The sequence below is a fragment of the Oncorhynchus kisutch genome, linkage group LG24 (assembly GCF_002021735.2).
Source record: "Oncorhynchus kisutch isolate 150728-3 linkage group LG24, Okis_V2, whole genome shotgun sequence".
Taxonomy (NCBI): domain Eukaryota; kingdom Metazoa; phylum Chordata; class Actinopteri; order Salmoniformes; family Salmonidae; genus Oncorhynchus; species Oncorhynchus kisutch.
In genome coordinates, this window is record NC_034197.2 from 27,415,829 (window position 1) to 27,439,317 (window position 23,489).

Consider the following 23,489-nt stretch of genomic DNA (forward strand, 5'->3'; position numbering starts at 1 on the left):
CACTGTTTTCGTCATTTTGACAATAACTAGACTAAATCATTATTCAAAAGACATAAATGTGAGCAAGACTTAATGATATTTTAGACTAGACTAAATCTAAAAAATTGACAAATTTAAGACTACAACATACGCTGACACAGTACAAGGTTGGCCAAGTTTCAATCAATAACTGAGATGAAAAGAGTGCCAGCGAACATCCCCATTTCAGATAACTCTTTTCTTTGTATGTTTTTACTAGTTAGAGTTCTGTTGCTTTCACCAACAGGTCTAAACGCAAATGTGTTTGTGTTAATATTTCTGATATTCTCTCTCAAAGGTCATAGGCTCAGAGGCATATGTGTAGTGTATGATAGAGGTGTAGGTTTGTGTAGTTGAGTGGATTCTATAAGTATAATATGGTTTGGTGTGTCTGACTGTGTGTGTCCTCTTCTGTCTCTCAGTGCTCAGAGACATATGTGTCGTGTATGATAGAGGTGCAGGTTTGTGTAGTTGAGTGGATTCTATAGCTATAATATGGTTTGGTGTGTCTGACTGTGTGTGTCCTCTTCTGTCTCTCAGTGCTCAGAGACCCAGAGGTTACTGAACATCGCCAGAGAGCTCCTTCACACTGAGGAGGCCTACGTCAAGAGACTCAACCTCCTGGACCAGGTAAACACACATATGGCTTGTGAGATACACCGCTGGTCTTCCTATCATAGTAGAGACCTTTTCATTTGTTGTTGTTGAGGGTGACAGTCACATACAGTTGAAGTCAGAAGTTTACATACACCTTAGCCAAATACATTTAAACTTAGTTTTTCACAATTCCTGACATTTAATCATAGTAAATATTCCTGTCTTAGGTCAGCTAGGATCACCACTTTATTTTAATAATGTGAAATGTCAGACTAAAAGTAGGGAGAATTATTTATTTCAGCTTTTATTTATTTCATCACATTCCCAGTGGGTCAGACGATTGCATACTACACTCAATTAGAATTTGGTAGCTTTGCCTTTAAATTGTTTAACTTGGATCAAACGTTTTGGGTAGCCTTCCACAATAAGTTGGGTGAATTTTGGCCCATTCCTCCTGACAGAGCTGGTCTAACTGAGTCAGGTTTGTAGGCCTCCTTGCTCGCACATGCTTTTTCAGTTCTTCCCACAACTTTTCTATGGGATTGAGGTCAGGGCTTTGTGATGGCCACTCCAATACCTTGACTTTGTTGTCCTTAAGCCATTTTGCCACAACTTTGGAAGTATGCTTGGGGTCACTGTCCATTTGGAAGACCCATTTGCGGCCAAGCTTTAACTTCCTGATGTCTTGAGATGTTGCTTCAATAGATCCACATCATTTTCCTGCCTCATGATGCCATCTATTTTGTGAAGTGCACCAGTCCCTCCTGCAGCAAAGCACCCCCACAACATGATGCTGCCATCCCCGTGCTTCATGGTTGGGATGGTGTTCTTCGGCTTGCAAGCCTCCCCCTTTATCCTCCAAACATAATGATGGTCATTATGGCCGAACAGTTCTACTTTTGTTTCATCAGACCAGAGGACATTTCTCCAAAAAGTACGATCTTTGTCCCCATGTGCAGTTGCAAACCGTCGTCTGGCATTTCATTTTTATGGCGGTCTTGGAGCAGTGAATTCTTCCTTGCTGAGCGGCCTTTCAGGTTATGTCGATATAGGACTCGTGTTACTGTGGCTATAGATACTTTTGTACCTGTTTCCTCCAGCATCTTCACAAGGTCCTTAGCTGTTGTTCTGGGATTGATTTGCACTTTTCACACCAAAGTATGTTCATCTCTAGGAGACAGAACGCGTCTCCTTCCTGAGTGGTATGATGGCTGCGTGGGTCCATGATGTTTATACTTGAGTACTATCATTTGTACAGATGAACGTGGTACCTTCAGGCGTTTGGAAATAGCTCCCAAGGATAAACCAGACTTGTGGAGGTCTACAACTTTTTTCTGAGGTCTTGGCTGATTTCTTTTGATTTTCCCATGATGTCAAGCAAAGAGGCAGTGAGTTTGAAGGTAGGCCTTGAAATACATCCACAGATACACCTCCAACTGACTCAAATGATGTCAATTAGCCTATCAGAAGCTTCTAAAACCATGACATAATTTTCTGGAATTTTCCAAGCTGTTTAAAGGCACAGTCAACTTAGTGTATGTAAACTTCTGACCCACTGGAATTGTGATACCATGAATTATAAGTGAAATAAACTGTCTGTAAACAATTGTTGGAAAAAAGACTTGTGTCATGCACAAAGTAGATGTCCTAACCGACTTGCCAAAACTGTAGTTTGTTAACAAGAAATTTGTGGAGTGGTTGAAAAACAAGTTTTAATGACTCCAACCTAAGTGTATGTTAACTTCCGACTTCAACTCTACATGACTACAGACAAAAGGCATTAGGCTAACCTCGGAGCTGCTTCCTGTTTTTGTCAAGCTTCTGCTTCTTCATGGTGGTACCGGTTTCCATGGGAACAAAGGTTCAAACAGGCCAGTGGTTGGTTGACTGACAGGAAGGTGAAAGGTTTTGGACCTGGTGTTGTCGAGAGATCATCATACACATCCCTCTGTAAAATACTATTAGGTCGAAGAGCCCATGGTTTGTTTTATTATTTATAGTAATGTAGTAAGTCAAGTTTCTATGTGTTTAATATGTTAATCATTTCTACCATTACTTTCCTGTTGTCTGTAGGTATTTTGCACTAAGCTGACAGAAGCTGGAATCCCTCAGGAGGTGATAACAGGGATCTTCTCCAACATCTCCTCCATCTACTGCTTCCACCACAAGTTTCTTCTCCCTGAGCTCAAGACCCGCATCACTGGAGAATGGTGAGGAGACCAGGGCCAATGTTGCAATAGGGTTTCAATAACATTCTATTAGCATTTGCAGTAGTAAGACTCCCTGCGCAATAGGATGCTTAGTTTCCCACAAACAACAGTAATGTGATGTCAGGTTTCAGGTCTGTCTGTCTGTCTGTCTGTCTGTCTGTCTGTCTGTCTCTCTTTCTTTCTCTCTCTCTCTTTCTCTCTCTCTCTCTCTCTCTCTCTCTCTCTCATTACTGGATAGTGATAATGTGTGCAGTGAGTGTGTGTGCAGTCAGTGTGTGTGCAGTCAGAGTGTGTGTTGGAACTCTGACAGGTGGGTTTCAGTGGGGGGTTGTGTGAGTGCGTGCCGGGCTGGTAGAATGGGGGCTTTATCCTCTTGTCTTCATCTGCAGTGTGTGTGTGTGCCAACACCAGTCTCTCTCTGTCTGGAGATTATTTGGTCCTTCAGAAATGATGTAGAGGGATTCCACCTGTTGCATTCTGCACACATTATATACGGTGTTCACCCATAAAATTATTCATTCATTCAAGATTTATACAAATTCCGCTAGAAAAACAATAGTCCAAACCCCATATCTCTAACATATATGCTTCAAAGGTTATGGACGATTTACTGTAAGAACGTAGCATGTTTAGAGTGAATGGAATATCATTACAGGCATGATCAACAAGTGGTCACTGTTGTATAGAACTAACTTCACAACTCAACTGACAAGCTAACTAATGGCTGCAGGTTGTGAAAATAAAGGCCTTTTCGAAATGAAATCCACTGAATACAAAACTATACTCAACAAAAATATAAATGCCACATGTAAAGTGTTGGTCCCGTGTTTCATGAGCTGGAATAAAAGATCCCAGAAATGTTCCATACGCTCTGAAAGCGTATTTCTTTCAGATTTTTGCGCACACATTTGGGTTGAGATCAAGGCTATGTCCAGGCCAGTCAAGTTGTTCCACACCGATCTCAATAAACCGTTTCTGTATGGACCTCGCTTTGTGCACGGGGGCATTGTCATGCTGAAAAAGCCAAACTATTGCCACAAAGTTACAAGCACAGAATTGTCTAGAATGTCATTGTATGCTGTAGCATTAAGATTTCCTTTCACTGGAACTAAGGGGCCTAGCCCAACCATGAAACACAGCCCCAGACCATTATTCCTCCTCCACCAAACTTTACAGTTGGCACTATGCATTGGGGCAGGTAGCGTTCTCCTGGCATCCACCAAACCCAGAGTTGTCCATCGGACTGCCAGATGGTGAAGCGTGATTCATCACACCAGAGAACATGTTTCTACTGCTCCAGAGCCCACTGGCGGTGAGCTTCACACCACTCCAGCCAACACTTGGCATTGTGCATAGCGATCTTAGGCTTGTGTGCGGCTGCTCGGCCATGGAAACACATTTTGAGAAGCTCCCAACGAACAGTTCTTGTGCTGACGTTGCTTCCAGAGGCTGTTTGGAGCTCGGTAGTGAGTGTTGCAACCCGAGGAGAGACGGTTTTTACACATTACACATTTCAGCACATACAATCTACTTGCAGTAAAGCGGCTCAACATTTACATTACATTCAATCATCTAACAGACTTCCATCCAAAGCGACGCACAGAAGCAACCAGGGTCAACACCCTGCTCAAGGGCACGTCGACAGATCTCCCACAAGGCCAAAAACGGTGACCCAAACCAGTTACCTATCAGCCACTGGCCTAAGCTCCCAACTGCCAGGCCACCAGCCCTTCAAGATCCCCCCCACAGTTTCCAGAGAGCTGCCCCTCAGCCATCCGAGAACCCCCCCATAGTCCGTCCCACCGAGATTAAAAAATCTAAATAAAATAATTCCCCAAGCCCCCATCCCCCAAATCACCATCCCCCAAATCACCATTCCCCAAGCCCCCATCCCCCAAATCACCAACAACCAACAAAATGAACAGAAGACAGAAAAGACAAAGACAAAGGAAAACATAAAACAACAATGCAGAAAACTAAAGACAACAAAAATCCTAACAGAAGGCCAACTGAATACATTTCAATGCATGTATGGCACTATTTACATGTGTGTGTCCCTGTATGTGCACGTGTGTGCGTGTGTGCGTTTTGAATGAGTGTGTGTATATGCATGTGTACACCTGTATAAACACCTGCATGGCATCAGGCAAACAAGCATTAGATGTAACAATGTTGCCCCTCAGTGTCATTCAAACTTACTTTTTGTTTTAGAAAAAAGGAAGGGAAGCGCTGCTTACGAAGGTCATGCAGCTGAAATTCGTTTTAAATCTTTGTTTCCATTGAAAATTCCATACAAATAAAAGTATTTTAATTAATTATATGAAAAGTGCCTTGGTTCTCCTTTTTGATTACTTGTTTTGTTTTATTTTGACTTGTTTTGTTTTACTTGTATCTTTCCCGTCATTCTATCCCCCGCACAGCAACTCCAGTCCCACTTGTCTCCAATTCCATTTCCCAACCCTCAGCCCATCCCACCTAGCTCTGCTGGTCACCCTCAGCCCATCCCACCTAGCTCTGCTGGTCACCCTCAGCCCATCCCACCTAGCTCTGCTTGTCACCCTCAGCCCATCCCAGCTATCTCTGCTGGTCACCCTCAGCCCATCCCAGCTATCTCTGCTGGTCACCCTCAGCCCATCCCACCTATCTCTGCTGGTCACCCTCAGCCCATCCCACCTATCTCTGCTGGTCACCCTCAGCCCATCCCAGCTATCTCTGCTGGTCACCCTCAGCCCATCCCACCTATCTCTGCTGGTCACCCTCAGCCCATCCCACCTATCTCTGCTGGTCACCCTCAGCCCATCCCACCTATCTCTGCTGGTCACCCTCAGCCCATCCCACCTAGCTCTGCTGGTCACCCTCAGCCCATCCCACCTATCTCTGCTGGTCACCCTCAGCCCATCCCACCTAGCTCTGCTGGTCACCCTCAGCCCATCCCACCTAGCTCTGCTGGTCACCCTCAGCCCATCCCACCTAGCTCTGCTTGTCACCCTCAGCCCATCCCACCTAGCTCTGCTGGTCACCCTCAGCCCATCCCACCTAGCTCTGCTGGTCACCATCAGCCCATCCCACCTAGCTCTGCTGGTCACCCTCAGCCCATCCCACCTAGCTCTGCTTGTCACCCTCAGCCCATCCCACCTAGCTCTGCTGGTCACCATCAGCCCATCCCACCTAGCTCTGCTGGTCACCCTCAGCCCATCCCACCTAGCTCTGCTTGTCACCCTCAGCCCATCCCACCTAGCTCTGCTGGTCACCCTCAGCCCATCCCACCTATCTCTGCTGGTAACCCTCAGCCCATCCCACCTAGCTCTGCTGGTCACCCTCAGCCCATCCCACCTAGCTCTGCTGGTCACCCTCAGCCGATCCCACCTAGCTCTGCTGGTCACCCTCAGCCCATCCCACCTATCTCTGCTGGTCACCCTCAGCCCATCCCACCTAGCTCTGCTTGTCACCCTCAGCCCATCCCACCTAGCTCTGCTTGTCACCCTCAGCCCATCCCACCTAGCTCTGCTTGTCACCCTCAGCCCATCCCACCTAGCTCTGCTTGTCACCCTCAGCCCATCCCACCTAGCTCTGCTTGTCACCCTCGGCCCATCCCACCTAGCTCTGCTTGTCACCCTCAGCCCATCCCACCTAGCTCTGCTTGTCACCCTCAGCCCATCCCACCTAGCTCTGCTTGTCACCCTCAGCCCATCCCACCTAGCTCTGCTTGTCACCCTCAGCCCATCCCACCTAGCTCTGCTTGCCACCCTCTTCGGATTTCTACGCCATATACAGTATCTTTCAACTATGTTGTGATGTTTAAAATAGATTTAAATCTATCTAATCGAATGGAATCCACAGATTGCGAGTTGAAGATACATACTTGTACTAATAGTGTTAGTAATTGACTGACCAGGTCTCTCCAGATCTCCCAGCAATGCTATTTCTAGTGTCAATTTTAGATTCATGTTATGCTTTTTCAGCCTTTCCTGAACCTGAGACCAGAAACAGGCTACCTGAGGGCAATACCAAAACAATTGATTCTGTATCCTCACAACAAAATCTGCAGAGCTGCGATGACTGTATGCCCCAAATATTCAACATTTTGTTGGTGGCAAGACTTCTGGACAATAATTTTTGCTGAAAAGCACGCAGTCATAAACCTTGCATCATTTTATATGTAAACTCATCCACCTATCAAGGCACAAGGCGAGACCCAGATGCAGACACGGGAGGCAGATGGTTGGAGTCTTACAATGTTTATTAATCCAAAGGGGTAGGCAAGAGAATGGTTGTGGACAGGCAAAAAGGTCAAAACCAGATCAGAGTCCAAACGGCACTGAAGGGCAGGCAGAATCAAGGTCTGGGCAGGCAGGAAGATCAGGCAGGCAGGAAAGTAGTCCAGAGCCAGGCAGGGGTCAGGTCAGGACAGGACAGAAAAGGCGTACGGGAAAAACACGCTGGTTGACTTGACTAAACATACTAGATGAACTGGCACAGAGAGACAGGAAACACAGGGATAAATACACTGGGGAAAATAAGCGACACCTGGAGTGGGTGGAGACAATCCCAGGAACATGTGAAACAGATCAGGGCGTGACAACACCCTGTACCATGGTTTCGGTTCCCTACCTCCTGAGCTTTTGTTGCTCCTAGATGTTTCCACTTCATGATAACAACACTTACAGTTGACCGAGGCAACTCTAGCAGGGCAGAAATTGGAGGAGTTGACTTGTTGGAAAGGTGGCATCCTATGACAGTGCCACTTTGAAAGTCACTGAGCTCTTCAGTAAGGTCAATGCTACTGCCAATGTTTGTCTATGGAGATTGTATGGCTGTGTGCTCGATGTTATACAACTGTCAGCAATGGGTGTGGCTGAAATAGCTGAATCCACTAATTTGAAGTGTCCACATACTTTTGTATATATAGTGTTATTACAATGTAGAGAACAATCTAATGATTAATTATATGTTATTTATAATGACATAGAGCAAAGAAAACAAGGTGTTTACATTAATTTCATTGCACTATCTTGAATTGGCCTGTTTTTCTCTACATTGTACAGCAGTGAGTGGATGCCCTACTTTATACAGTACATGTACTGTAGTTACTATTTCCTGAATTCCATATTCTACATTTGACATTGAATGAAATGTGTACTTTAGGTATACTGTAAGTACATTGTAACATATGTGTTCAGAGTACATAAACACATGAAAATCTACCATGAGAGTTTTGAGCGTTGGCTTAGTTTTAAGCCGCGCGTGTGTGTGTTTTCTGTGTGTTAGGGACTCAAACCCACGTATAGGAGATATCCTCCAGAAGCTGGCTCCCTTTATGAAGATGTACGGAGAGTACGTGAAGAACTTTGACCGTGCTATGGACCTGGTCAGCACCTGGAGCCAACGGTCATCACATTTCAAGAGTGTGGTCCAGAATATACAAGTAAGTGTTTGTGTGTGTGTGTGTGTGTGTGCACGTGTGCGTGCGTGTTTCAGTGGAGGCTGCTGAGGGGAGGACGGCTCATAATAATGACTGGAACGGAGCCGAATGGAATGGCATTAGACACATGGAAACCATGTTTGATGTGTTTGATACCATTCCACTGATTCCACTCCAGCCATCACCACCAGCCCATCCTCCCGTCCTGTGTATGTATGGTAAAGTATGTCTTTGTTATCGCTGCACTGTGTGTTGTGTACCTACAGTACAGTAGGCCTATTAACAGTACTGTGTGTGTACTATCTGTACAGAAGCAGGATGTGTGTGGGAACCTGACTCTCCAGCACCACATGTTGGAGCCTGTTCAGAGGATCCCTCGCTATGAACTCCTGCTCAAGGACTATCTGAAGAAACTGCCTGACGATGCACTGGACAGGAAAGACACAGAGAGTACGTCTGTGTGTCTGTCTGCCTGTGTCTGTGTCCGTCTGTCCTTCTGTTTGTCTGTTTGTCTAGGTTTAGGTTTATCTGGTTGAGGTTGATCTGTTTGTCCCTCACTAACCTTCCTAAACTAGGGCCCATTACAAGCTCTATGTCTTGTGACCTTACTATAACCTTGTACTGTACATTGTCCTTGTTTGAAGTAGTGTCTAGGTAAAGCCTACAAAGCCCAGTGTTGTGGGTCAGTAGTCTGTCTCTGTGAGGCCCTGCGCTCCTAGGCCTGGTCATGTAGAGGGGAAAGTCAGCTCTGTTTATGTAGTTTGTGATTAAGATGGCTGCTGCAGGTGCACTCCCACATTAGTGCTCTGCTCCTCTGGCTTACAGTCACTTTAATGCAGTGTGTGTGTGTGCGCGTGTGTGCGTGCAATTAATGGATCATGTGTGTCTTTGATGTTGGGTAATGTACATGAATGGTATGTGTGGACGAACACTTTATCTCCCTGTCTGTGTAACACAAACACACACTGTTTGAGGTGTTCATTGTGTGTGTTTGATGTATGGTAATTTACAATAGGCCCATAGTCTGATGATGCACAGGCTGGCTGCAGTGAAAGGTTGGACACTAGCCGATTTCTAACAGAGTATTCAGTTAAGTGTTTTGCCAAATGTAGGCCTGATGCATAGTTATGTAGAGGTTCTGTAGACAGGTCTAACAGTCTGTCTGTGTGTGTTTTACAGAGGCATTGGAGCTCATATCCACAGCAGCCAACCACTCCAATGCTGCCATCAGGAAAATGGTACAATTCTACTTTCTTCTGTTTGGAGTCCTCTCTGTTCCCTCCCTCTCCATCACTTTGAAACACCTTGTCTCTCCATCTCTCTCTGACATGTGTCTTACTTTTTATGGTTTTTAAGGTGATGGTGCTGTAGCTCACAACAGTATATGAGGGAAGAAAGGAAGGAAGGAAGGAGAGAGAGAGAGGTAGCAAGGGAGGGAGAGAATTAGGGAGGTATGGAGGGAAGAAGGGAGGTTGTGAGGGCCCTGGTTGGTTTAGTACAGACAGGAAGTTGCTGTTTCCTGCCACTAGTTTTACAGTCTGCAGAAGAGTGACAGCTGTCTCTGAGACACACACACACAGTCCCACTTCAAATCAAGTCAAATCAAATTTTATTTGTCACATACACATGGTTAGCAGATGTTAATGCGAGTGTAGCGAAATGCTTGCGCTTCTAGTTCCGACAATGCAGTAATAACCAACGAGTAATCTAACCTAACAATTCTAAAACTACTACCTTATACACATAAGTGTAAAGGGATAAAGAATATGTACATAAAGATATATGAATGAGTGATGGTACAGAACGGCATAGGCAAGATGCAGTAGATGGTATCGAGTACAGTATATACATATGAGATGAGTAATGTAGGGTATATAAACATAAAGTGGCATAGTTTAAAGTGGCTAGTGATACATGTATTACATAAAGATGCAGCAGATTATATAGAGTACAGTATACACATATACATATGAGATGAGTAATGTAGGGTATGTAAACATGATATTAAGTAGCACTGTTTAAAGTGGCTAGTGATATATTTTTACATCAATTTCCCTTATTAAAGTGGCTGGAGTTGAGTCAGTGTGTTGGCAGCAGCCACTCAATGTTAGTCTGATGTCCTTGAGATAGAAGTTGTTTTTCAGTCTCTCGGTCCCTGCTTTGATGCACTTCTGCCCCCTGGTGTGGCTTGTCCTCTAGCGCGTCTAATGCGGCCTCAACCATTTTAGTTCAATAGCTTTTTTAAGGCTCCACTGACTTATATTCATGCATCGTTTTATCTGCGTTTCTCATCTATGGTGTTCCTCAGGAGAAGATGAACAAACTGCTGGAGGTCTATGAGAGACTGGGGGGAGAGGAGGACATTGTGAACCCAGCCAACGAACTCATCAAGGAGGGACACATCAAGAAGATGTCTGCCAAGAATGGGACGGCCCAGGACCGATACCTCTACCTGGTGAGTGGCAGGAGGAGCTGGAATGAAGAACATGTGTAGGAATGGGATTACTATATGTGACCGACCTCCTCGATTCGGTCTTATGTAGCAACATTTGAAATTGTGTTTTTTACATTGGACGAAAGTAGAGACTCATAGCTAGAAAATGGTATATCATATACTGCAGTTGAGGAACAATGGAAAGTAATTCTGCTTTGAAAGTAGATAAACTTGTAACACCACTTTTGAGAAAATGGCACTTGAATGTTTTGGTACACCTACTGGAGAGCTCTTCTTTGTCTACACCCATTCAGCATCGTTCACACCCTCTTAAGCCTTAGCCCCACCCATCTCTTTAAGGATTCACATTTGAAGCCATGTGGTAAACACACTCTATATCAAAAAACTTTATTTGTCACATGCACAGGATACAGAAGGTGTACATGTTACAGTGAAGTGGTTACTTCCATAGTAGCAACATCAAAAACAGGAAGTGTCCCGATAAAAATCTGTTATAAATATATGATGGAAATGCTTTAACCACCCCCCAGCCACATCGAGCTAAGTGGATGGGTCACTATTGTCTAGACATGTCCACATGTTCATGAAATACAATAGATGGCCGTAATCTCCCCCAGACACACCTGGCTTTTGAGTCTTTTGTTTAGACATGTAGCTAGCTAGCTAAACAATGAACTGGCATAACTGGCATAATCCCAACTCACAGTACTACCAATACAAACATTGTCATAATAGCTGTAGTATCAATCTGCAGGTAGCTAAAGCTAACAAACTAGGTTAAATGTTAGCTAGCTAACATTAGGCTATAACTAGCAATGCAAATGGTTTCTGATTCGAATAATATACTACAGAAAAGCTAACGTTTGCTAGCTAACTAACTGTATGCTTTAACTAAAAATGACTTTCTGACTAAATTAGAAACTTATATCTGAAAATATATTTAGACTCTTACCCGCCGTATACATGGATTAACACTTCACGGGAAACATTTAACTCCGTTTTGTTTGTAGCTACATCTTGTTTGGGCAGCATTGTGTCAAGTCACTCTGACTGGTTCACACTGACCGTGGCATCATTTTTTCTAACTGATCTGTCGATAGTACCTGCTAAATTCAGGGCATCAATGTTGTTGAGAAAAGTAGCAAAACTTTAGTAGTTCTTGAAGGCTAACATTATATCTATCAAAAACGGTGTGGTAGAAAGGACTGTCAACACATATGGAACAGATCACGTTATCGACAGATGCATGCTACATGGCAGACCAATCCAAACTCATCTCCCGGCATGTCCAGCCCATCGATTATCTCAGCCAATCATGGCTAGCTGGAAAGTTCCTGTCTTTTTCTGTGGCAAAACTAACTAAGCTCGTATTTTCACAATTTGATTTGTATTTATGGATGGGGTACAGTTTTGTTATTAAGGCACATGAAAGTTCACATGTTCCAGAAGGCATTCCCACCCAAAAACACATTTTGATTAAAAAAATTATGTTTACGTTCAAATTCCACTCCTGTGAATTAGTGACGTGCGACACATGCCTAGTTTCCTGAAACTATTCACATATCAAAGTCTGTGTATTCATCTGTTTATTATACTGTTTCCCCCTCTCTCTCGCTCCCTGTGTCTCTGTGATGCAGTTTAATAACATGGTGCTGTACTGCGTTCCCAAGCTGAGGTTGATGGGTCAGAAGTTCAGTGTGAGAGAGAGGATCGACATCGCAGGGATGGAGATCAGGAAGGAGGTAATGGAAGCAAGGATACAACTAATTCAACCTAGCGTCCTTTTCTGCTGAAAACCGGATGTGGAAAATCCACTTGGGCGTATTTTTACGCCTGCTACATTAGGATAGAGGTAAAGTGACACTGTTCTCCTCTGTGTCTTCAGGTTCAGGAGAATGTGAAGCAGAATCTCCCTCTCACGTTCACCATCATCGGCAAGCAGCGCTCACTAGAGCTGCAGGCCAGGTAAGAACTAAGGACCGGTTACATGGGACAACTGTAGAACTGAGCCTTTTGTAATGGGACACAACATTTCAGGCACAGCTAGAATACATAGTAGTATTTATAGCTAGAGAGCCTTAATATTGGTGTTATGTGTTGCAGTTAATACTGTTGTTGAAACCTTCCCTCTGCTTTTCAGCACGGCAGAGGAAAAGGAAGACTGGATACAGGTAAGGAATACCATCTCGACAGAAACACACTAACATGGAATGAGAGGGTTTGCAGAAGGATTTGTGCCCCCACAGTTTCAGTGTATTATGGACAGTAATTAGTATTAGGGAGGCTTTCCTCCACACTGACATTCTGTGAGTTGGGGAATTGTTTTCCTCTCATTATAGCTCATTTAGCCCATTAAAGCTGACTAAAGCTGATTAAAAAGGCTAATAGACTGGAGGGGAGGAGTGTGTGTCAGGCAGGGGGGCTGGGTATGTGGAAAGGTCTGGAAGGACCATTCAGCAATCTGAAGACACAGGGAATGTGTGGTGTCACAAGAGACTTTGAAGAGGGGGGAACAAAGATTGCACACACGTACATACACTGTCTATTTTTTTCACATATGAATACAGAGCTCATTATTCACACACACACACACACACACACACACACACACACACACACACACACACACACACACACACACACACACACACACACACACACACACACACACACACACACACACACACACACTCTCTGTTTAGTGCAATAGATAGTGCGGTCTCTGACGCAGACCACTGGGCTGGATCAGAGGTTTGTGATGCATTTGGCCCTCTGATGTCATGGATGATGTCATCAGTGTATAGCAGGGTCAGTCCAGTCTACAGCCAGGCACAGTCTCTCTCTTTGTTCTCCTCTCTCCTACTTAGTCAGGCAGAGGCCCCCTTTCTCTCTCTCTCGCTCTCTCTCTCTCTCTCTCTCTCTCTCTCTCTCTCTCAATTTAAGGGCTTTATTGGCATGGGAAACATATGTTAACATTGCCAAAGCAAGTGAAGTAGATAATAAACAGTAGTGAAATAAACAATAAAAATTAACAGTAAAGGTGGTTGTAGAATTTAACGGCTTTTTTCTGGATTTTGATCATTATTGGGTATCGGCCTAATTCTGCTCTGCATGCATTATTTGGTGTTTTACGTTGTACACAAAGGATCTTTTTGCATAATTCTGCATGCAGAGTCTCAATTTGGTGTTTGTCCCATTTTTGGGAATTCTTGGTTGGTGAGCGGACCCCAGACCTCACAACCATAAAGGGTTCTTTAACTGATTCAAGTATTTTTAGCCAGATCGTAATTGTTACGTCAAATTCGATGTTCCTTTTGATGGCACAGAAGGCCTTGTCTCTCAGCTCGTTCACAGCTTTGTGGAAGTTACCTGTGGCGCTGATGTTTAGGTCTCTCTCTCTTTCTCTCTGTCTCCTTGAGGCTGTAGATTGCCGTAGGAATGTTACTGTTGTAAAATCTGTTGCTTTACTTTCTCTCTGTCACCGCCTCTTGACTTTTATTATAAACCGGTGAAGAATATGATGGCCGTATGTAACTACAGGCCTTTATAAAGCGTTCAATCCCTCTCTGCTCTCCCTGTCCCCCGTCCCTTCCACTCCCAGGTGATCCTGGCCACCATAGAGAGACACAAGCAGAACAGTGAGACCTTTAACAAAGCCTTCAACAGCTCCTTCTCCCGGGAGGAAGACCACACGCCAGACTCACCGGTCAGTCTGCCTGCCTGTCTGTCTGACTGCCTGTCAGTCTGTCTAGCCATGAGTCAACCTGCACGATGAGTGTATATATATTCATATGAGAGCACTGCAGCTTGGTCAGAGAGTGTATATATATTAATATATATAGAGTGTGTACAGTACCAGTCAAAAGTTTGGACACACCTTCTCATTCAAGGGTTTATCTTAATTTTTACTATTTTATACATTGTAGAATAATAGTGAAGACATCAAACAATGAAATAACACATTTGGAATCATGTAGAAACCAAAAACAATAGTTAAACAAATCAAAATATATTTTAGATTTTAGATTCTTCAAAGTAGCCACCCTTTGTCTTGATGACTGCTTTGCAAACTCTTGGCATTCTCTCAACCAGCTTCATGAGGAATGCTTTTCCAGCAATCTTGAAAAAGTTACAACATATGCTGAGCACTTGTTGGCTGCTTTTCCTTCACTCTGCGGTCCTCATCTCATCCCAAACCATCTCAATTGGGTTGAGGTCAGGGGATTGTGGAGGCCAGGTCATCTGATGCATTACTCCATCACTCTTCTTCTTGGTCAAATAGCCCTTACACAGCCTGGAGGTGTGTTGGGTCATTGTCCTGTTGAAAAATAAATGATATTCCCACTAAGCACAAACCAGATGGAATGGCATATCGCTGCAGAATGCTGGGGTAGCCATGCTGGTTAAGTGTGCATTGAATTATAAATAATTCACTGACAGTGTAACCAGTAAAGCACCATCACACCTCTTCCTCCATGCTTCACGGTGGGAACCACACATGCTGAGTTCATCCGTTCACCTATTCTGTGTCTCACAAAGACATCCAAAAATCTCAAATTTGGACCCATCAGACCAAGGGACAGATTTGCACCAATGTAATGTCCATTGCTCGTGTTTCTTGGCCCAAGCAAGTCTCTTCTTATTGGTGTAGTGGTTTCTGTAAAGCAATTCCATCATGAAGGCCTGATTCACACAGTCTCCTCTGAACAGTTGATTTTGAGATGTCTCTGTTACTTGAACTATGTGAAGCATTTATTTGGGCTGCAATTTCTGAGGCTGGTAACTAATTAACTTATCCTCTGGGTCTTCCTTTCCTGTGGCGGTCCTCATAAGAGCCAGTTTCATCATAGTGCTTGATGGTTTTTGCGACTGCACTTGAAGAAACTTTCAAAGTTCTTGACATTTTCCGTATTGACTGACCTTCCTGCCTTAAAATAATGATGGCCTGTCATTTCTCTTTGCTTATTTGAGCTGTTCTTGCCATAATATGGGCGTGGTCTTTTAACAAATAGGGCTATCTTCTGTATACCACCCCTACCATGTCACAACACAACTGATTGGCTCAAATGCATTAGGAAGGAAAGAAATTCCACAAATGAACTTTTAAACAAGGCACACCTTTTAATTGGAATGCAGTCCAGATGACTACCTCATGAATCTGGTTGAGAGAATGCCAAGAGTGTACGACACTGTCATCAACGCAAAGGGTGGCTACTTTGAAGAATCTCAACTATAAAATATATTTTAATTTGTTTAACACTTTTTTGGGTTACTACATGATTCCATATGTGTTATTTAGTAGTTTTGATCTCTTCACTATTATTCTACAATGTAGAAGATAGTAAAAATAAAGAAAAACCTTGGAATGTAGGTGTGTCCAAACTTTTGAATGGTACTGTATATAATAAACTTTTTTGAGTTGGCAAACAACCTGAAAGGGTGCACACTGTCAGTGTGTTGTTTGAACAGCTGTAAAGCCAAAGTAGGCGATTTACTGCCAACTGCAATTGTGGAATATTTCCTGGTGAGTATAATGAATTGGCTAATTTCTCCTGGTGAAGTCGATGGAATGATGTGATTCTTAACCTATAGGAAGTCCCACTAGTTAACTGTTTCAAAATTGTGAAAGTCCTTAATGGTGCTGCCCATACTAAGATGGGAGATTCCTCTATCTATCTGTATGACTGACCCACAAGAACCTGGACACAGGCCAGACTAGAAACACATGACTGACTACTACTGTCTTTCTCTCAGGCGTGGCTGCCATCTAGTGGGAGTAAACACACACTGCAGCTTTAGGGGATATTCAGTGGGTTGTTCTCATTCTCTGGCAATGTGGGAGAATGCTTTGTTAGTGGTTTGTTGTCACCTGACATGAAGTGCTATCTGTGTAATAACAAGGGGTGTACTTTCAATGTAACTCATACATCTCTCCCAGGGTTAAATATGTCACTCTGATCCTGTATTCATGTTCTGCTCTCCTCAGGGCCCCTGGAGCACCACATCCATAGACTCAGACAGTGAAAGACTGCATGAAAGGGTAGGTGTCAAAAGTCATATTACAATACATTTCCTCTGGCTCTATTACCTTTTGTGTGATGTTATGGACTCAGCTTTGGATTTCAAGACCATTGATCTCTCTTTGCTACAGTGCCAATGGCATCGCCCAGCATAATACTAGAACCCATACAATGGGCAATAGAATGTGAATACATTGTACCATGAATGTCTGTCTGAGTTCATAACCAGAATTACATTGATCTCTCCTATTCTAAAGCCTGAATGTCTGTCAGCCTGGTATTACAATGGCAGTGGCTCTATAATCCACACAGTAGTCTGTAAAATCGTAGGCAGTCCTCTCAATAGCATCACTATCTCACTCTCTAGTAGCAGTGAGAGGTGTCTGTGGAAAGATGAGACATGATCAGGGGGTAGATTTCACATTCCCTCCCACAATGCATCTGTGCTAAAGGGCTGGCAGCTGAAAGAGAAACGGGAGCGACTTTAATTTCCATTTTTCTGTTATGGAGGAGGGAAAGAATAGGGGAGATAACAGAGCGAGAAAATGGAGTGAGGAAATGGCAAGATAGAAAGGAAATATTCCCCTTCACCCAACAATTTCAGGATTACTTAAGCATTACGTAGATGCATTGAGATAAGATGACCTTGTGATTGGACAGATTTTGATACGTTGTTTGTTTCTCTGTTTTCCAGAGAAGTTCCAAGAAGAAGGAGAAGGAGAAGCAGACATGTAAAGGCTGCAACGAAAGCTTCAACTTCACCAAGCGCAAACACCACTGCAAAGCCTGTGGAGCGGTGAGCACAGAGAGGGAGAGGAGGGCGGGGGCGGGGGCGGAGGCAGTTAGTATGCTGCATTTTCGCCAGTGGATGTCTTGTATGATTGATTTTCAGTCTAAATATCTTTCTCTCCCTCCATTTCTCATTCTCTCTTTCCCTCCCTCTGCAGGCCATCTGTGGTAAATGCTCTAAGATGTTGGAGAACAAGACGTGTCGACTGTGTCCTGAATGCTTTGAGACGAGCCAAGTCCCTGAAGGGCCTGCAGGGGCCCCAGGAGAGATGAAGAGGAAAGCTACAGCCGAGGTGAGGACCGTCTGACTCACAGCTTATAGAATACAATAGAAAATAGTAGAATATAACTTCATTTAAATGAAGCTTCCCCTCACAAGTATCATAAGACAGTCACACATAATACTTATTGTATATGGCACAGTGTTGCTGAGCAGCTAACATGGACAGGAGGGAGATGTGGTGTGTAAGGCTCACCAGAGTAGGTCTGGGGGGGGGGGGGGGGTGGAGTATAGAGGTTGGCAGTGGGCATATTGTTTCAGTGCCAGCCTCTGGAGAGAGCAGAACAATCCTGTTAGTCACCCCAGCATGGCAGAGAAGACTGTGCCCTGCCCAGACAGCCCCAAAGAGCGCGGTGCACCTCTTTCAATCTCACACACACACGCACTATAGAGACAAAAAGTGGTACACACAGGCCATAGTCTGCAGTCCATAGTCCAGCAACACATCAGTAACAGTGGGGCTCCAGCACCACATCAGTAACAGTGGGGCTCCAGCAACACATCAGTAACAGTGGGGCTCCAGCAACACATCAGTAACAGTGGGGCTCCGGCACCACATCAGTAACAGTGGGGCTCCGGCACCACATCAGTAACAGCGGGGCTCCAGCAACACATCAGTAACAGCGGGGCTCCAGCACCACATCAGTAACAGCGGGGCTCCAGCACCACATCAGTAACAGTGGGGCTCCAGCAACACATCAGTAACAGTGGGGCTCCAGCAACACATCAGTAACAGTGGGGCTCCGGCACCACATCAGTAACAGTGGGGCTCCAGCAACACATCAGTAACAGTTGGGCTCCAGCAACACATCAGTAGCAGTGGCGCTCCAGCAACACATCATTCAAAGTTGATCTCCATCATCACATCATTAACAGTGGGGCTCCAGTAACACATCAGTAACAGTGGGGCTCCGGCAACACATCAGTAACAGTGGGGCTCCGGCACCACATCAGTAACAGTGGGGCTCCGGCACCACATCAGTAACAGCGGGGCTCCAGCAACACATCAGTAACAGCGGGGTTTCCAGCACCACATCAGTAACAGCGGGGCTCCAGCAACACATCAGTAACAGTGGGGCTCCAGCAACACATCAGTAACAGCGGGGCTCCAGCAACACATCAGTAACAGTGGGGCTCCAGCAACACATCAGTAACAGTGGGACTCCAGCAACACATCAGTAACAGTGGGGCTCCAGCAACACATCAGTAACAGTGGGGCTCCAGCAACACATCAGTAACAGTGGGGCTCCGGCACCACATCAGTAACAGTGGGGCTCCAGCAACACATCAGTAACAGTTGGGCTCCAGCAACACATCAGTAGCAGTGGGGCTCCAGCAACACATCATTCAAAGTTGATCTCCATCATCACATCATTAACAGTGGGGCTCCAGCAACACATCAGTAACAGTGGGGCTCCGGCAACACATCAGTAACAGTAGGGCTCCGGCACCACATCAGTAACAGTGGGGCTCCGGCACCACATCATTAACAGTGGGGCTCCGGCACCACATCAGTAACAGTGGGGCTCCAGCAACACATCAGTAATAGTGTGGCTCCAGCACCACATCAGTAACAGTGGGGCTCCAGCACCACATCAGTAACAGCGGGGCTCCAGCAACACATCAGTAACAGCGGGGCTCCAGCAACACATCAGTAACAGCGGGGCTCCGGCACCACATCCGTAACAGTGGGGCTCCAGCACCACATCAGTAACAGCGGGGCTCCAGCAACACATCAGTAACAGCGGGGCTCCAGCAACACATCAGTAACAGCGGGGCTCCAGCACCACATCAGTAACAGCGGGGCTCCAGCAACACATCAGTAACAGCGGGGCTCCAGCACCACATCAGTAACAGCGGGGCTCCAGCAACACATCAGTAACAGCGGGGCTCCAGCAACACATCAGTAATAGTGTGGCTCCAGCACCACATCAGTAACAGTGGGGCTCCAGCACCACATCAGTAACAGCGGGGCTCCAGCAACACATCAGTAACAGCGGGGCTCCAGCAACACATCAGTAACAGCGGGGCTCCGGCACCACATCCGTAACAGTGGGGCTCCAGCACCACATCAGTAACAGCGGGGCTCCAGCAACACATCAGTAACAGCGGGGCTCCAGCAACACATCAGTAACAGCGGGGCTCCAGCACCACATCAGTAACAGCGGGGCTCCAGCAACACATCAGTAACAGCGGGGCTCCAGCACCACATCAGTAACAGCGGGGCTCCAGCAACACATCAGTAACAGCGGGGCTCCAGCAACACATCAGTAACAGCGGGGCTCCAGCACCACTGATCATCACTTTGAATTAGGAGTAGAGCAAATAATGAAAGTGAGCTCCCGTTCCAAACATTGTTTTTTTAATGGGTTGAAATATAGTGTATTTCTCTGAATATTATGTGAGTACTGGCTCCCACTGCACTGGATCAACATTGGGATTGTGCCTTTAACTCTGTGTGTGTTTCTGTCCCTCCAGAAGCAGGTGTCTCCGTCTCTATTGGGGGACAACTGTCTGCAGTGTGGCCAGCTGCAGGTGCAGGAGAAGGGCAAGAGCTGGACAAAGACCTGGGTGGCCGTCACCAAGACTGAACCTCTAGTGCTGTACCTGCAGACCAGCGGACAGGTAAGGGTTAACCTCACACACACCTGAGGGTCTCTGTCCTGAGGGTCTCTGTCCTGAGGGTCTCTCTCCTGAGGGTCTCTCTCCTGAGGGTCTCTCTTGAGGGCCTGTCTTTTGACGGTCTTTCTCTTGAGGGTCTCTCTCCTGAGGGTCACACCTGAGGGTCTCTCTCCTGAGGGTCTCTCCTGAGGGCCTCTCCTGAGGGTCACACCTGAGGGCCTCTCCTGAGGGTCACACCTGAGGGTCTCTCTCCTGAGGGTATTTTTCATGTGTCTGTCTATATCAGTGTCTTTGTCTGTCTGTCTGTCTGTCTGTCTGCCTGCCTGCCTGCCTGCCTGCCTGTCTACCGCTGTCTTGTCTACATCCCTTCTCCATGCCCAGGGCACATGTATAGACCTGTCTGTATGTGTGCTTTACCTTACATTAACATTTGAGTCATTTAGCAGACGCTCTTATCCAGAGCGACTTCCTTAGTGCATTCATCTTATGATAGCTAGGTGGGACAACCACATCATAGTAAGTTAATTTTTCCTCAGTAAAGTAGCTATCAACAATCTTTTCATGTCCTGTAATGTACAGCATGTTTCTACTGTCTGTACGCAAGGTGGAATTTGAACCAAAGAACTGACCTTGTGTCTGTTGCTTGGAGAAACCTTTACCTACTTCTCCCCACTCCTGAGGGTGCTTCACCAGGGTCCTTTATAGGATAGGTGCAGTGTGCAGGCATCTCCAGGGCTAAAAACCAGTCAATGTAGCCAGCTCTCCCCATTCCATTTTAGTGACCAAAATCCCATCTCTGCAACAATCCCAGGCAGGCAGAAAGCTGACATCCCCTGGCAGAAGATTAGGATGAACGATTGTTAGCATTTAATGATTAGATAGAAACTGGGGAATGAGGAGGGGGAGAGGAGAGCGATTATGCACGTGCCTTATGAAATACAATCTAGCCCCCTGCATTAAATGAGAGAAACACTGGACTGTTATGCTTCCTCTTGATTCTGATTGGCCTGTTTGTTGTGTCTCTTCAGGACTCTCGTGGGGTACGGGCCATACCCCTCCCGGGGTTTGAGGTGAACATGGCAGCGCCATCGGCAACAGAGAAGTCAGAGCTCAAACACGCGTTCCGGCTGAGTAACTCCCAGCAGGTTCTGCTGTTCAGCGCCCAGGATGCAGAGGTCCAGGACCAGTGGGTGGAGCTTCTCTCTAGAGCCGCCCGCGGGGAAACAACCACAGTCACTCCCGTCAGCCTGACGGAGCACAGGAAGAGCCAATAGGGAGGCTCCGTTGAGGCCACAGGACCCTCCCCCTCCTTCCCACCTCTCGCCCCCTCTCCTGTGGACAGAGAACACATTACTTGAATTCACTTTACCTTGGCACTTTTTTATTTTGTTTTGTTTTCTTTGAAGAGAGGGAAGAATCGTCTCCTCTCCTGCCCTTGCCTCCACCAGACACACACACACACATTCACACACAGACTCGCTCTTTCCCTGGCTCTCTCAATCTCTCTCGCTTACACACACACACACATACACATGCACACACATACACATGCACACACACATACACATGCACACACACACTTGTGCCACCAGTTCGACACCATTGTATGCATGGTTACGTTGTATTTCTCTCAGTGTTCTCTGCAGTTCAAGAAGAACAGAAGACTCTTTGATTTAATATGTTTTGTATTATAGCCGAAGGCATTTATAAGATGAACCCTGTATGATTTTATAAAACAATGAAGTTTGTTGTACATTGTGTGACTGTGTTGTGAAGCATTAACCCCTGTTGGTCTGTCTGTCTGTCTACCTGTCTGTGTGTTCCTCCTGTGTTTTATTTCACTATTAAATGTTAGCGTATTGAACCCCAGACACAGACGCCACCTTTCCCCACCCCTGTGGTCCCAGTGCCAGCTCAGTGGTGGTTGTACAGTATGTATACCAAATTGTGTCATTAGTATAAAGAGATCCATTTAACTTAAGAGACGTGAACGAATGCTTGTGGCTGGCCACCTGATGCTCCCACTATCAGCCCCCCAACTCCTCACAGCCCTCCCCCCAAACACTCCCACCCTCACCCCACTATCAGCCCCCCAACTCCTCACAGCCCTCCCCCAAACACTCCCACCCTCACCCCACTATCAGCCCCCCAACTCCTCACAGCCATCCCCCAAACACTCCCACCCTCAACTTACTATCATCCCCCAACTCCTCCCCCTGTCTCATGGATGGGCTCTTTCCCTCCTTCCTCTCACTATACACTCTGCCCCCTTGGCCAGGAGAATATACTACCACTTCCTGTTTCTCCCTCTTACCTGCTTCGCCCCCATCTGGTCATGTGATAGAAACCTTAGCAACGATACAAGTACTGTACGATTGTGCGTTCTGCCTTGCCCCCCTCTACCCCCAACCCCCTGGCACCAGCTTGTAAAGAACCAGAAGATTGTTTAGTCATCTCTATGTGCATGTATAAACTTACTGCTATTTATATACTGTGCTCTGAAAACGCCAGCCCCTCTCTCCTCTCCTCTTTGTCGTACTGTAAAGTGAGCAGACTCAGTATTGCGTGTTTTAACCCTGGGTTGTGCACAATGGATAAGTAGTCAAAACATCATCAATAAAGATACATATGGCTCACTCAATGTCATACTGTCCAACATGATCCTTTGAGTGTCATTTTGTGTTCACAATTCTCCCTAAATTCTCCCTCAATTCTCTCTCATCTCTGTCTATATTTATTTCATTCTCCTGTCTCCCACACAGACATACTTTGAGTTGTTGAAGACCTTGGCTGTGTAAATGGGTTTCTTTCTTCTGCTATTTCTTTCCCCCAACTTAATGACAGTGTTTAATCCGGTATGAATATTGGCTCTCATGCAATGTTTTCCAAGTAGGTATATTGTTGTGGAAATTCTTACACAGGGACACTCAAAGTCAATCTTAAATGAATCCTTGTTTATTGTCAGCGCGCTGGAGAGGTTCCAACCAACTTAATGCACCATATTGAACATCTGTCAGGAGCTCTGCTGGGGCAGTCCCAGCAGTTGTCTTAAATACGGCTATACACAGACAAGTTC

General features: G+C 45.6%; 1 protein-coding gene across 2 annotated transcripts in view; it reads left to right on the forward strand.

Moving 5' to 3' along the window:
• LOC109869029 (FYVE, RhoGEF and PH domain-containing protein 3-like) overlaps positions 1-23,074 on the forward strand; it is a 137,626-nt gene extending 114,552 nt beyond the window's left edge. The window contains exons 5-19 of one of the 2 annotated variants that reach the window (XM_020458844.2): positions 559-648; positions 2,689-2,825; positions 8,094-8,250; positions 8,559-8,697; positions 9,427-9,485; positions 10,556-10,702; positions 12,340-12,444; positions 12,588-12,667; positions 12,843-12,873; positions 14,304-14,408; positions 16,689-16,742; positions 17,417-17,518; positions 17,670-17,804; positions 20,270-20,416; positions 21,442-23,074. In XM_020458844.2, the coding sequence (XP_020314433.2) occupies positions 559-648; positions 2,689-2,825; positions 8,094-8,250; positions 8,559-8,697; positions 9,427-9,485; positions 10,556-10,702; positions 12,340-12,444; positions 12,588-12,667; positions 12,843-12,873; positions 14,304-14,408; positions 16,689-16,742; positions 17,417-17,518; positions 17,670-17,804; positions 20,270-20,416; positions 21,442-21,687 (1,734 nt within the window). In that variant the 3' untranslated portion in view covers positions 21,688-23,074. The remainder of the gene's footprint in view (positions 1-558; positions 649-2,688; positions 2,826-8,093; positions 8,251-8,558; positions 8,698-9,426; positions 9,486-10,555; positions 10,703-12,339; positions 12,445-12,587; positions 12,668-12,842; positions 12,874-14,303; positions 14,409-16,688; positions 16,743-17,416; positions 17,519-17,669; positions 17,805-20,269; positions 20,417-21,441) is intronic. The other variant, XM_031803514.1, reaches the window with a different exon arrangement.
• Positions 23,075-23,489: the final 415 nt, after the last annotated feature.